At 46.2% G+C, this 16,212-nt stretch overlaps 1 protein-coding gene across 7 annotated transcripts in view; it reads right to left on the minus strand.

Annotated features, from left to right (window-relative positions):
- Positions 1–230: 230 nt before the first annotated feature.
- PICALM (phosphatidylinositol binding clathrin assembly protein) overlaps positions 231–16,212 on the minus strand; it is a 495,196-nt gene continuing 479,214 nt past the window's right edge. For 6 of the 7 annotated variants that reach the window (XM_086933969.1, XM_086933970.1, XM_086933967.1 and 3 more), the window contains one exon: positions 231–1,662. In XM_086933969.1, the coding sequence (XP_086790095.1) occupies positions 1,648–1,662 (15 nt within the window). In that variant the 3' untranslated portion in view covers positions 231–1,647. The remainder of the gene's footprint in view (positions 1,663–16,212) is intronic. The other variant, XM_086933971.1, reaches the window with a different exon arrangement.

Raw genomic sequence — 16,212 nt, forward strand, 5'->3', positions numbered from 1 at the left:
GCATATTCATGATTGGCCTGACAAGCAGGCATTATAAGTTCTAAAATTCAACAGAAGTGTAGCAATTTCCAATATACATTTATACAATATTGGTGTTGTATGGAAAAACAGATTTACATATACATACTTTTTTTAATCAGGAGCTTCATTCATAATCGCATTAACAAGTGAGTTAAAAGAGTGCGAGTTCTGTATAACATATATGAAAATATAATGTAATATTCAGATAATGGAATGCATTTGCCAATTTTATTAAATAAATAAAAAATCATCCATGCACAATTTAAGCAGAAAAAGTACCTCAGACCCCCATTCCCGTAACAAAAGTTCAGTGGAAGTTACATTTATTTGAAAATCCACCCATTTTTGCTCACATACATTTTTATATTTTAAACAAAAATAGAATCTGCAGAGACAATGCAGCAAGTATGTGGATTTCATGTACAGAAATACTTTCATGCCAATAGCTAACCTCCTTCAGGCCACCCTCAAATTCTAATCTTATACTGTATATACACACTAAGAAGTGCTGATCAACAGCACTGCTTCACTTACCTAGCTACCACAAACCTGTAAATGGGCAAATTCACTTATATGGTTGTTCAAAGAAAAGTAAATAGGTATTAAGCAGATGGCAACATCTGCAGCTTTTCTACAGTTTTATGAAGAAGGAAAGTCTGAGCATGAAAGTAATTCCTCACATTCATTTTGGAAAGGCATTACAATGTCACATGTAAAATAATGACATGCCAATCACAAAGTAATATATGCCCCTTTCCCATTGCACTTGAATGTAAAATGAAATGCATATCCTATTCACTTACCTATTCCCTTACGAAATCCTAGGCACAGAATAGGCTATAAGGACTAATGCATTCTACAATTTGCCCCCTACCTCATGTACAGAAAATCATTAGATTTTGGCATCAAGCCATCTACTGACACACAAACGTACTCATTTTAAAATATTTAGTGTGCCGCATTTCAGCTGAAAAACCATTCAAAATCGGATTCATTCGTGTGGATAAAAATCTAAACATTCTGTATACATCCATACTCATTTTCATAAGGTGGTCTTTAATACAATATTAATGTTTTTTTAAATGATAATCATAAATAAATACAAATAAAAATACAAAAGGAATGTCTACTACAAACTGAATATATATAGTTTTTGTAAAGGAAAAGTGTTAATTCAGTAACTGATTCTACAGGTTGGAAACGATACTGTGTGATTCGTTGAAACTGTACGATTCGTTGAAACGGCTCTGACCCCTCAGGAAAAGAAAACTGGCCTCTTAGCCGAGTTCCGCGATCCCCTCATTTCAGGCAGCACTGCCAAAAGTACATTTTGGATTTTCAAAATTCATATACAAGGTTTTCTTTTGTATGCTACCGATTGGAGGTATTGTAGCATAAACTGAAAAATCTGAAGGATTAATTGCTAATCAAAGATCCTACACTTCTGGCATTTCTTGGCTTCTCAGTGACTGGATGGTTTGTCCGGTGAACGTTTCGCCCGTTCTCCTTCATGGGCCTTCACTGGGATCTTTTTACCATCAGAATGGAAGAATAGATTGAAAGATAGCAGTTAGGGATTTGAGGATGCAAGCATTGGCTCCTCAGCATGTCTTCCATTTTACTGAGTTACATGAACTGCATCTGAAAGGAGAAAATAGTTATTTATTATTTAGCAAGATAACCATGTCCTAAGCATCCCAAAGGTTTACAGACTTACTGACAAAAAGAAAATATCAAGATTTAATATGCTAAGTGAAATAGTGTAGAACAGATGGGCCAGATATTTGCTGCGTTGTATATCATGTAATGATCTGCTAGGAGTGAACAAAGTTTTTCTCAATCTTTGTGCTGCTTTTGATGGTGGATTCTTCTGTGCTTCACCAGGGTCCAAACAAGTCGCTGTTTTTGACTGATCATGCTTTCATCTATTTCGTAAATTCATTTTGGTGTTTGATACAAAAGCTGAATAATTGTGACATTGGAAACCATTTTTGTTGTAGCCAAGTGAATCTAGGTGTCTTTACTAAAAGGAAATGCTTGAAATGTCTAATGATAGAAACATTCTAATTGTACATTTCTGATTGAAATAATACTCTGTCACTTGATTAGCATCTTGGGTTGAGATTTTCAGTATGAAACCATTTAATTCATACTACAACAGTGGTAGTGGTTTAGAATGCTATACTGGAGAACAGGAATGATCAGCACTCTTTCGAAGACAGCGAAGTGTCTCAAGGCCATTAATGGCTAGTGCAGACCCTCTGTTCCAACAAGCCAATGCTTGTCTTTCTGTTTCTTACTCTATTATACATAAATCTACCCTTAGTGAAATGTTGTAACAGTAGTATAGCCCCACCGCCTGAGCTTTAACAGTTGTTCAAGGTCCTCTCCCTAATTACAATACCCCCAAGTACGGCTTAGGCCTATAACTCAGGAAAAGGGCTTTTAACAACAGCCCTCAGAAGCAGACTACAATGCTGCAACATTACTCTTTTTCAAGCAATTTTTTAGGTCTACACAAATTACTTTTCCAAATCAGATCCTACAAACCTTGGCCAATGTGATTTTCACACATCTTAGGCATATCATAATGCGTAAATATATAATATATTACGTTTATAAACACTATGAAGGTATTCAGTTAGTGAGTAAAAGTTAGTTACATTTTCATTTCCATTCCACAGGAGCCAATATGAATGTCACCGACCCTAGGCATCACAGTCTTCATCATACCACAGTGGTCCAAAAACATCTTTCACTTCTTCTAGATACCCCTTTGATTAACAGGGTATGCCCTCCCCACCCTGGAGAGAAAACTTGCTCTTGCCCGGAGTAAATATGTGTGCTTTCTGAGTGAGGAACTATATTCAAATAATTAAATATCCCCAATGATCATGCTTGAGGGTGCAAACTAACTTTTACAAGTGGAGGCATCCACGACACCCGCTAATCTGGCCCTCCTATTAGATTTGCAAACACATGAATTCCATCATGGAAACAAACATACCATTGTGCAAATCCCATATGCAACGCTCTATATTTTGTTCTTACCTTTCACAAAAGCACACAAAGAAGAATTTAGGTGTGCAAAACGCATTAAGAGTTTGGCTCTTAGAGTGCAGTCTACGTAGCTGGTCCATAAAGTGAAGAATGCTCAGACCCATCCAGCTGCGTCATCAACTGACATCCGAGTGACAACTGACACCTCAGGGTCTCCCATGCAATTAAAAGCCTCAGTCAATTTCCCTTTGCATGCACTAAATATTTGCAAATATGAACCACTATCAACTTAGCCCACGCATTTACCAGGGTACATTACTAACTTTTGTACAACATTCAACTTTGAATACACATATACCTAGGCCCTAACAGTAGGACAACATGTGGAAGGAATTTCAGCAGCATTTGAGATCAATTAGATACAATTTAATCAGCTTCAGCAGGATTTTATATATGTTTTACTCTATGTCAGATGTTTTACTACGCTGTCACTTTAAGGGTAAGTGCCATGTGACGCCACGTCCTATGATGTAAACAGGACCAATTAGTACTTCCTATCACTTTCTGTGATGTCAGTGAGGCAGAAGCTTGTGTAGTTTTGTCTGCTCTGAGGTCATATAGGACTAAGGTTGCAAAATATAATTTCCTTCAATGCAGATTGAGTGTAAATTGGGCCGTTGGGCCGGGTTGAAGGATTCGAAAAATGACAACGAGGGAAAATTAGATAAATCATTTTTTCCCCTCGTGGTCGTCTGTCGAAACCGGCCCCACCTCTCTTACCTGCAGGGGCAGCAGCTAAGGAGACGACCAAGGAGAAACAAAAGAGCAGTAAGCCCAAGATGCCGCTACCCAGATGTCAGCCAACCCACACCGGGAACATCCTCAAAGCACCAAAGGAGGAGGAGTAGCACACGCAAAGGAAGCACCAGAGACCGCCAGCAACAGAAGGACGGTGAGTAGGCCACAGATGGAAGAAGATCCAAACTCCAGACCAATAGGGACTCAACCAAGGGCCGGAAGAACCAGGTGCCTGAAAGGAGAAGGCACCCCAAGCACCAAGGAGGCAGCCAACCACAGAAAAAGGACAAACAGGGCATCCAGACCCCACTGACCCCAACCCCTATCCCCAAACCCGCAGTGTGGAAGGGAGCCAGCCATGAAGGCGACATGGCAAGGACAATAGAAAACCAAGGCCAGAAAGGAGTCACACCAGAGAGACCCCGAACCCAAAGGCCAATCCCCAGAAGGGAAATGGGGGCTGAAGCAACCACACCACCAGAACCACCGGCATAAGGAGGACTAGAACAGACAGCAGCTCACAGGGCACAAAAAGCCCAAAAGGGCAAGTACAGTGCCAGAGGCCCGACAAACTCAGCGCCACCAAGCTGCCCCATAGACACGGCAGCAGAACCAACAGTGGTCTAAAGCATACAACGGAAGCAACGCAGAAAAAGGCACACATCCAACCCCAGAAGAGAGCAGAGGGGAAGACCCAATAGCCCCGACCCAACCAGTAAACGAAGGGCGACAGGGTCAACAACAGGAAAAACCCTATCACCTTCGGGGAGGCCCACAGCATACCAGCCTAAAAAAAGAGGAGAGGGCTGCCAACTGGGCCACACCCACAGGAGCAACCAAGGGCAGGACCACACAGACCAGACCAGACCAGGAAGGGAGGATGCACTGGCCAAAGAGCAAGCTCCCACCAACCTGACTAACCCGGCCACCAGAGTCCACAGCGGACATCACCTCCACAGAACTCCCCCAGAGGAGGACCAGGCCCCAAGGCAAGAATGTCCTGCACCAACCACCAGCGCTGACATAGGATGACCGCCAAAGCACCCAGACCGAATAAGGAGTCGAAAGCTGGTCACAGGGACATGCCCCCAGCAGCTAGCCCAGGCACGCACAACCAGCCACAGCTCGAGGGCAGCAGGCAAACAACCACATCGGCCTCCAGGAACCCCTGGGGCACCACGAGCACAGCCCGAGCCACCATCCAGCCACCGCAGCGCATCTTTCACCCGGCCCAGCCACCAGGAAGACACGCCCTCACAACCCGGAACTGACCGGGAGGGCCGGTGCACCAGAGGCAAAGGACCTTCCTGAAATATTCGTGCCTCCTGGCAATCCCAGCAAGCCGGGAGGCACGCCAGCAGGGAGGAAAAACCCAAACCCATGTAAGTCTAGGAGAGGAAAATGCACGTCTCCCTCCAAGCACGACAGAGAGGGAGACACGACCACCAGCAACGCCCCCATCACCTAGCAGCGGAGAAGCTATTTCCGCAGGGAACTCCAGATCCTTACTCATCCCACTCTGCCGGAAAACAGAAAAAAGAAAAAAACACTCAGAATCCTGGGTAAGTACTGGTTAAGGACAGTGGAGGAGGTGGGGTTAGGGGGCCCAGCATTCCTCTGTTCTTTTTTTCTGTTTGGGAGATGGTTATCTACATAAGTAATGAATGGAAGGATCTGGGGTAATGAACTTGTCTCACTTTGTATTGCGAGACAACTGAAAAACTATTAAATGTGCAGTCTCTCGCATACAATGAAGTAAGAAAACAATTAAACCTAGTATCCTGAGTTCTCTAAGAATGTCTGATGATACTCGAGGCACATAGCATATGTGAAGTTTGATTAATTAAACTAACAGTCTAAATCCAACATTTTTGGCTTGCTTCACAAGAAGGACCACCCTTTTTGCTTGCAACATACTAGACTAATTGCTGGGGGGGTTTCACTAATTGTGAGGTGTCCCAGGCACGACCAGGGCAAGGACATTAGAGAGTACAGAGGAAACAGAGGCCAGAAGCAGGTCACCACCCTAGCGCTGAGGCTTGACCAGGCTCTCCCCCAATGGTATACAAGGAGAAGACTTTCAATGTTACAATACTGTGGTTTAAATACCGATCTACCGATAAAATGTATCTCTGAGAAATAAATCATCCACACACAACATACAGAATAAAAAATGGGTAATTGTGAATATTATACACCAAGAAATTCTTAGTGACATCCAAATGATCACAAGCGTGGAGCTCGATATGTCTAAAATCTCCCTCCATTCGAGGTGAATAACATCCATTATTCACATTTTATCCATCTGTAATTTTGTGCTGTATATGCCTCCCACCCCAAATCATCTGTTTCTGCTTCCAACATGTGCACAGGGACAGAGAAGCACTGGGGAAATATATATAGAATACAAAAATATATATACAATTATTGGCCTGTTGCCACCCATCACCACCACACTCTACATATAACCTCCCTTCCACCACAAATTAAAAAAGAAAAACCTGGCCACTTACCACCAACTGCATATGCCTCCCACCCCTCTAACATGCAGCTCCTCCTGCAACCCACGCCAAACATAAATAAGCTTGTGTCCTGCCACCCACCCTCACCACTTTCTGCAAGCAAACCCTCTCCTAGATCAAAGCAACTCTTTCCACTCTCAGATGAAGAGAGGAGAGCCAGCATCACGTTGACAGCGGCTCTCCGAGAGCCCCTTGTCAACATGACTTCTTACTTACTCTCTCTATGAGCGCGTCAGCAAAGACCCGCTCGCACAGAGGAGAAGGTGGTTGGTGCAGGGATAGCACCGCCAGCATTCTCCCGCTTACCTAGCTTCTGTTCAAAAGAAGGGTGAGACCGTAATTCCGTTGCTGTGATGGCGTCTCTGGAAACTGGGGTTAGGTGGCAGAACAAAGCAGAAGCGAGTGCTTCCTCCTTGTGACTTCACAACATTTTTTAGGATTGTAACTTTTTATTGATTTAAAAAAAAAACAAAAAAAGGGGGAAGGGGAGAAAGAACATCAGCTGTCGCCTACATCCACAGGCCAGAGAGGAATAAGCAATAAGGCATTTGTTCAATTTACATTATCCCGCGCCTACATCCATTGGCCGGCGCGGTAGTCATGGGACAAAACAGAAAAATTGGAAGCATAATCCGAATTTACATCAAACCTTGAAAAAGGAAACAACATGTCCTCAAGTTGCTAAGTTGTGAACATCACTCTTTTTTTTCTTCTGGATCCACCGGCGGTGTGGGCGACGTGATCTCCAGTATGCGTAGGTATATCGGGCATGTACTTTGTTGAAACGTTATGTTATGTTATGTTATGTTATTTATATTTTTATAGCGCACAGCTGCCCCAGCAAAGGGGCGTCTCCCGAGAGGTGTGTAATGCATGTGCTTCATCTTTTTCGAATATGGGTAATGTGTGACTAATGGTAGCTGTCAATTTTTTCCATCCCTAATAAGTCCCAAAGTTAATGGAGCCGATCTGTATGGGTCGGAACTACGTCTGTCCCCCACTTTGATAACAGGACATGTTTCGCTACACACAATGCCAATGTTATGGCTTTCCCCGGTGCGAGTGTAGTGGATAGGTTAAGGCATTGGGCAATCCTAACAGTACATAGGTCGGAAAGCGGGCTATTTCAGCGTTAATATCGTTTCAATGTCGGTCAGGACCTCCTTCCAATACCTATGAAGTTTGGGGCCGCGACACAATAAATGGGTGAGTGTGCCCGAGTGAGCGCAGTGGCTCCAACATTCATCCGGCCTCTCCCTTTGCCACTGAGCCAAGCGGGCCGGGGTGTAATACCAGTAGGGCACTAATTATAGGAGTTTCTTTGCCTGAAGTGCTTGTAGCGGAAGTACGTGCTCGGTGCAAGATATCTAACCACTCTTTAACTGTAAAGCTGCACTCGCATTCCTGCTCCCATCTCTTCCTAGCTGGAGTGTGTAGCGGTCTAGGCAGGGTGTTTAAAAAGGAATATATGTCAGACAAAATACGAGAATCGTCCTTGCGAGATAGAAGCCACCATTCAAACATCGTTAAGTCTTCTACTAGCATGCGGCTTAATCGCAGGAAGGGATACCCTGTGTCTGACCGCTACATAATGCCAATATTCCGAGTCCGGGAGCCCAAAGTCCTGCTGGAGAGCCTTGAAGTCCAACATGCCTCGTACATCAAACAGGTCCCAAATCCTCTTACATTATGCCCCCTGCCAATGTGCAAACACCTTTTCTGACAGTGCTTGAGGGAAATCTGGATTTCCTGTGATCGGCGTGTGTGGAGAGATTCATGTGGATAGCTGGTGGGTGGCGCATACTTTGTCCCACACCCCAATTATTGCTCGGACCACTGGCAAAATGTATACATCCAGCGGGCGATGTTTACGCTGTAAACACGGGATCTTCCAAATATGGATGCCCGCGACTGCCTGGTCCAGAAAGCACCAGGGTTTTCCGGTCATCAGGCGCTGCCATTGGACTATATAACGTAGCTGAGCAGCCTGGTAATATTTTGTCAGCTTTGGTATTCCCAGTCCCCCTCAGCAAGCGGCAGGTGTGTTCGCTCTTTTGCCATCCGAGCCCGCTTAACCGCCCATATGAAGGAGTTAAGGGCAATCTGTAATTTCCTCAAAATGGCTTTGGGAGGAGGCAACAGCATCACCTGCATAAAGTAGAGAATCTTTGGCAACAAGGTCATTTTCACTGCCGCTATGCGGCCCACCCAGAGGAGGGGACCCCCCCGCTATGATTGAATGAGTGATCTCACGGTACGTAGCAAGGTCGTGTAATAATAGGTGAAGGAACTTTCTATCGTGGGCGGTATTTGAATGCCCAGGTATTGGAAACCCTGCTGAGACCACTGAAAGGGAAATGCTGACTCCAAGTGGGCTTGTTCCTCATGAGGGATCGTGATGTTCAGGGCTTGTGTTTTGGCTGTATTCACTTAAAGCCTGAGACCTTCCCAAATCGCGCTAGCTCCTCCAAAAGTGGGGGGCAATGAGCCATGCGGATTGGTGTCAGTCAATAAGACGTCGTCCATGTACAGGGCTATTTTGTGGGCTTGGCCCCCCATCCAAATACCTTTTTTTCGCAGATGACGGCGGATGCGCTCCGCCAGCGGCTCCATATAGAGTGCAAATAGGAGGGGTGAGAGACGGCAGCCCTTGCATGCCCCCCTTGCAACCGGAAAGATCAGGGATTGAGCGTTGTTCACCCATACCTGCGCTTTGGGATCTGCGTAACCCGCCCGATCCAACATCGCAACCTGGGTCCGAAGCCCACTGTTTCCAGCACCCTGTGCAGGTAAGGCCAATGCACATGATCAGAGACCTTTTCGGCGTCTATGGACAAGAACAGCGTCGGGGCTTGGGAGCGTTGAGTCTTGTCCAATAGATGAAAAAGCTATTTAATGTTATCGCTGCAGGATCGACTAGGTATAAAGCCAGATTGATCGAACTCTATCAAGCCCGGCATGTGTCTGCTTGGTCGCCCTGCCAAAATCCTAGTAAAAATCTTAGCATCAACGTTTAGGAGGGAAATGGGGCGGAAGGAGGCACAGAGTTGTGGGTCTTTCCCCGGCTTTGGTAACACTGTGATGATGACCATGTGCATTGATTCTGTGAGCTCCCCCGATTCACTAAAGGAATTATATAGACGAGCTAAAATGGGAGCTAGAAGGGCCGCATATTGCTTATAAAAGGCAGCTATGAACCAGTCTTGCCCTAGGGCTTTTTCCACTTGCAAGCGACCTATTGCGTCTAACACCAATCTGTTATGTCTTTCTCCAACTGCTCAGCGTGAAAGGTCAGTAATTTTGTGATGGGGGCTTGCTCGATGTACGGTAAGCAAGTGTCTGGGGCAATCTCCTCCGCTGTGTATAACTGCACATAAAAGCGGCTGAATTCTGGTGCTATGTCCTCATCCTTCGCAAGGTGGTGTCCGCTGTCATTTAATATAGCCTGTACTAGTCTTGCGTCTGCCTGCACCCTCAGCCTGTGTGCTAGTAGTTTCCCAGCCTTTTTACCCCCGCATAATACTTCTGTCGTGTTCGCAACAAAGCGTACGCAGCTGCGCCCAGATCTAGCGCTCTAAGCGGTTTCTGCGATACATTTAGTTGCAGTCTGTTTTTATGTGAAGCTACTCATCAGTGCTCGTCTTCCAACTCCTTCATGCCGGCTTCAAGTGCAGCCCGCTTCGAGGCTCGTTCCCTGTAAAGTTTGGCCGCCATCGCAATATAGGTGCCTCTAACGACCGCTTTAAAGGCCTCCCAAAGTGTAGTAATCGCGTTGTCTGGTGTGTCGTTGACAGAGATGTAATCTACTGTGGCCTTCTCCACTTCCTTTACCGTGGCATCATAAGTTAACAATTTAGGATTGAGGCACCACAGTTTGCTAGTTTGATGTGCCGTCAGAAGGCGTATATCTATCTGGATCAGGGCATGGTCAGATAGGGCTGCCACTTCAAATGGGGCCCTAACTACTCTTGGGCATAAAGGGGCCGGAACCAAAAAGTAATCGATTCTAGCATGAGATTGGTGGGAAGCGGAGAAAAAGGAGTAGGACCATGACTGCTGGTTCAATGCTCGCCAAATATCTGTAAGCCCTGCCTCCGCAAGCCAGCTTAACCCTTGTGGGGAGAACATCCCTTTAGGCCCTGGACGTGAAGGGAACCTATCAATGGCAGTGTCCATAACCAAAATAAAAACACCCCCTATTACCAAGTTGGAGTCCGGGGATGCCAGTACCTCGCCTAATGCCTGACAAATAAAGGGTTCCTGCCTTTCATTGGGGGCATAGAGGGTAGCTATAGTGAGCGTATGCTAAAGACACACTCAGAGAAAACAGCCGCACCGGAATCTCAGTTTGTACCCCTTCAACCCTCCCTTTGAAGTGTGTAGCCACAAGAATCACAACCCTGCCTTTTTCCCCAGACCAGGGGGCCAATACTGGCGACCGAACCATCTTGACCGCATTCTGTGACAATCCTTTTTCAACAGGTGGGACTCCTGTAGGAGGCATAGATCACATCGGGCCACCTTAAGCTGATTGAGGATGGCTATTCTTTTGGCCGGTGAATTTAGACCTCTTACGTTCAAACTAAGTACCTTCACCATGTTTCAATGTGGACAAGGCCGCTATCAGAGCCCCCAACAACTCCTGCATTACTCCCAACCCCAACCCAGGTACGTAGTGAGCCTGTCTGCTGAAGAGCAGAGCACTAAATCATTGAATGAACATGACAGCAAAAACAAGAAATAGAACAAAAGCACCTGTTGGTGCACAACTTGCGATAGTGTAGTGAGGGTCCATGTCGCTGGTCGTCTGCGCGAGGGGTGGAAAAAGATAGGAGTTCCCTTCTCCCGCCGCAAACGGTCAGTTAAGCAAGGCACAGAGAGGACCCGGGGGTGCCATCCGCCCCTCTCCATTGAGGCTAAGTGCTGAGTGGCTTGTCATTAATCGTTGTCGCGCTCTGGGGACTGGTGGTGATCAGAGAGCTGCCGTAGTAAATTCGAGCGCTCCTTGATGCTTTCGGTTTTCGTGGGCCTTGTATGCTGTGACAGGGGAGGATTCCTGAAGAGGCGTCGCCTTCTGGAGTCTGAAGCGGATACCTGTGAGCTACTGCGTTGAGTCCCGATCCAGTTCTAGACCCAAAATATCTGCTGCCTCCGAAGGTGTGCTTGTTACTTGTTTCTCTCCTAGCCATGAGAATACCAGCCGTAATGGGTGACCCCACCTGTACCGCACTCCTTTATCCCTCAGGAACGCCGTCACAGGTCTTATTGCCCTACGTCGCTGGAGTGAAATGACTGACAAGTCCTGGTACAGTTGGAATTTGTGACCCTCAAAGAGAACATGTGGTTGGTCCCGCACTGCTGACATAATTAGCTCCTTTTGTTTATAGTTATGGAGACGTGTCAAGATGCCCTGTGGCACACATAGTGAGTTGGAGGGGCGCCCCACCCTATGCGTCAGTCTAGAAGAAGGTCCTTTCCCTCCAGGGCCGGTACGATGTGTCTGAAGAGGCGCAGAATATAGTCTTCTAGGCACCCCACATCTGCTTGTAAGGACACCCCTTCAATTCGGATATTGGACCTACGTGACCTGTTTTCCAAGTCCTCCAGATGCATGTTGAGGCCCATATTTCGAACCTTAAGTTCCAGGAACTCCCTAAGCATTTCTCCATCTCCTCTTCTCTGGAGTCTTCAATGCGTTCCACTGAGTCCACCCTCTGCTCCAGGTCCCCAAGGTCGTGGCACAAATCTTTAATTTGGGTGGCCATGTCCGTTTGGAGGGTGGCGATATCACTCCGTAGGGTGCCAATAAGTGCTTCCATGAAGCCCCTTGTAATTGGGGCCTCTTCGTCTGCCTCCTGTAGTGCCGGTGAGCTTGCTCCACTTGCATCTAGGGAGATTGTGGTGGCCCCCGTTTTCTTGGATGTGCCCTTTCTCAGGAGATCTTTGATGATGGCATTGTCTTTCTTTGGTCTTGATGTGGCCATGATGTGCTGAGGGAGGTACCGCAGAGGATGCACTCCGGTCGGTCCCAGCTGCGGATGGGGCTGCCAAGCCGGCAGTGTCTGGCAGTCTCCCAGATAATGAGAGTTGGTCCCTCTGCGGCCGTCTGCCCACTCAAAAAATTAATGTTATGTTATGTTGAAAAAGACTTGTAGAGCGTGCAGCTACTCAACAGAGTGTCCCGGGGCCCAGACACGTGGTCCAGAAAGGGAAACTCCAATACCGGGGTGTCGGTCATTATGCTGTTTGTTGGAACAACCAGGTTTTCAGTTGTTTCCTGAAAGCTAGTATGTTTGCTGCCTGCCTGAGTGGAAGTGGCAGCTTATTCCAAAATGTAGTCTCTTGCACTTGAAACGAGCTGCCGCTGCGGAGGGCTCTGAGACAGTTAGGTATGACAATTAGATGTTGGTGTGCTGACCTAAGGGATCTGCCTGGAACATAGTGTGAGACACTCCTGCGGATGTAATGAGCCCCCATGCCATGCAGAGCTTTGAAAGCCAGGACTAATGCTTTGAAGAGAATTCTGAATCGGACAGGCAGCCAATGCAGATTCTTCAGATGGTGAGAGATCCGGTCTCCTGGTCCGAGTCTCAGAACTGCCCTGGCAGCCGCGTTCTGTACGACTTGAAGTCTATTCAGTAAGAACTCTGGTAGGTCCAAATAAAATACACTGGCATAGTCCAATCTGGAGGTAATAAGGGCCTGAACGACCGTCTTTCTGTGAGAGGTCGGCAGCAGAAAGAAATTTTCAGGAGACCAAAACACGTACCTGCTACCGACTGTACTTGAGGTGTCATAGATAAGGCGCCGCCCATTTCACCCCCAGGTTTGTTTACAATCCTAACTGCTGACTAGGGAGAAGACATATCAGTTGGCCACCATTGTTTCCAGGCGTCCAGGGGTGGGGTGCCAAAGAAGATAATTTCAGACTTTTCCGGGCTACATTTAAGGTGGTTATGTCTGAACCATGCAAAGACTTCTCTCAGACATTTATTTATCTTCTACCCGTTAAACTCCTCCCCCTTCTTACATGTGAACAACAACTGAGTGTTGTCTGCGTAAGATATAATCATTGCCTCGCCCGCTTCAGCCAGGGTGGCCAGGTGAGCCATGTACAGATTAAAAAGTACTGGGCTCAAAATAGACCCCTGTGGCACGCCGACGTTCAAGGGCGGAATACTGGCTGCAAACGGAGGCGACCAGACCTCTTGGTTTCTATCCTTCAGAAAGGAGGAAAACCACTTCAACACCGTGCCACAGAGTCCGCACTCCCGTAATCTCTGCAGGAGGTGACCGTGGGACACGGTGTTGAAAGCCGCAGAGAGGTCTAAAAGGATGAGAACCACTTTGCCTCCTTTATCAAGGGTCTCTTTGATAGATTTGGAGACCTCAAGCAAAGCCCTCCCTGTACTAAGGTTCTGTCTGAAACCAGACTGACTCGGGTGAAGAAGGTTATTAGTTTCCACAAAGTCGCTAATCACTGAGTGAACATATTTCTCTATTGTCTTTGCAAAGAAATGGGTCTGTAGTTAGATAATTCTGTGGGGTCAGCCATAGGTTTTTTTTAATAATGGAATTATTTTGGCGCTCTTTCAGCTTAACGGGGCCTGACCACTACGAAGAGACACGTTCAGAATACTATTCACTGTGGGATTCAAAATCCCCACCATAGAAGCCAGAAATTTAGCAGGGCAAGGGTCCGCAGGAGAGCCAGACTGGAGGTCCTTCATTATTGACAAGGAAGTTTCTAAAGGCATGGGAGGAAAAAGGGAGAGGGAGGCACTGCCCACCGGACTCTGGGGGGAGATCGATGTGGAGGTCTGCACTTCTGTCCCACACAAGGCATCAAAAGAAGATTGAATTGTTATGATCTTCGTATAGAAGAAATTTGCTAACTTTCCAATCCAATCAGCTGAGGGAGAGTGTCTTGTTGCAGCACTAGGCGCAGGGAAGCTATTAACAATACCAAAAATGTCTCTGCTTTTGTTCCCTGCTGACTCAATTTTAGATGTAAAAAAAGCCCTTCTTAACTGCCTGAATCCTTATATGATAGTCTCTTAAGGCTTTTTTGTAATTTCTTTTATTTTCATCGTTAAAATCGTTCCTCCATACTCTTTCCTGATGTTTACAGTCCTTTCTACATGGTCGCAGGATATAATTGTACCAGGGAGATGAGCATCTGGTAGCTTTAAGGGAGCGAGAAATCAAGGGGCCAAGGGACAAGGTACATTGCGTGACCCACCTTACTAGGGCCTGGGCATCCCGCTCTATATTGCCGCTCGGCGTAAGAGGGTGTTGGTCTAGTTCATATTTGAGGGTAGCCAGGGTAATTCTGTGGAAAGGCCTAGATGTAAAAGGTGGCCGCTTGGCCTGGGTCAGTCGACGCATTATTAATTTCGGTAATCTAAAACCCACCAAGTAGTGGTCTGACCACAATAGAGGCAGAGGGGCCTCCGACTGGATTTTTCAGTTGGACAATATTGATCAATATCATGCATAGGGGCAAAACCATATGGAACAAGATTAAGCGCGTCCAGAGATTCCAACAGAGAGACGGTGTCAGGGCTATCCTGTTTGTCCATATGTATATTAAAATCCCCCAAGATAAGGAAATGTTTAAATCTGGAGGCCAATGGCGAGATGGCATCGCTAAGGAACTTCAGAAAGTACTTTGAGTGGCCCGGGGGGCTATATATAAGGGCTCCAGATAAGCACTGATGGGGGAAAGAGTGGCCTGAAAACTAAGGCACTCAGCCCCTTCGATGGGAACGGGAACCACTGTCGCCGATGCTTGCTGCCGCTCCCACGGTGGCCACCGGTCAGAGATCGGAGGGGCCCGTATGGCAAACCTTAGGGCGGCCCTTGAAGATTCTGCGCCAGCACCCCCGCCTCCTCGCCCGCTGTAGCCGGTCGCTGCTCAGCTGTGGGGCTCACATCAGCTTGCTTAACTTTCCAAATGTCTCAGGGAGGAACCCCCACGATGGAGATACGAGACGTCAAACTGCTGGGTCCGCCGCTACAAGGCGCGCCGGCTGCCATTCGCTTGCCGCCTTTCTGTGTCCTGGTCTGCTTGGACGGCACTCTTCAGGGGCCTGCTGCCTGACCCCCACAGTAGAACTAGCACATCAATAGGGCAACCCACTATTCCCCAAGGAACTGGGTATCTTCAATGACAAAACATAATGTGATCCTTGAGGATTCATTCAACTTGGATTCATATTTTGGGTGGATTTACTCACCTGCGGTGATTAAGATGGTGGATGTTTCAGGAGCACTTAATTTTCAGATTTAACGATAAGCAGACAATACACATTTTGAACTCAAGGTTTTTATACAGTATGTTTTCTGAATATATGAATATTGTATGTTTTATGTTAGATTCATGGTGCAACATACGTCCTGAGGATGGTCTTGTGGATTTGATTTACCGTGTATGAGACCGAAACGTTGATGCTACGACACTTCTTTTGTGTCTATAATCATCAGTGAATGTTTATTGAATTGCACTTAAACAACGAATTGATTGCAATATATGGCTGATTGTTTATACTGCCCATATTTCTGAACAAAAAGTGTCACACACTACTGTATATGTTGCAGCTGAGACAGTAGTTATTTGGTTGCCATACATGATATGATTTTTGGAATATTATTCTATGTTCTATCAAGAGAATGTATTGAATATGTTAACAGATTGATCCTAATATAAAAACAACTCTTTTTTGATAAAAACAACTATTTTTAGATGAAAACTTCTTGAGTTCTGTGGAATTGTGTTCCCTTATGTGACAAACTTAAAATATGAATCAAAGTTGAATGAATCCTCAAGGATTACTTATGTTTTGTTATTGACCCCCACAGTGGAGCTTCA

Source organism: Lissotriton vulgaris, chromosome 8, assembly GCF_964263255.1.
Source record: "Lissotriton vulgaris chromosome 8, aLisVul1.2, whole genome shotgun sequence".
NCBI classification, from domain to species: Eukaryota; Metazoa; Chordata; class Amphibia; order Caudata; family Salamandridae; genus Lissotriton; species Lissotriton vulgaris.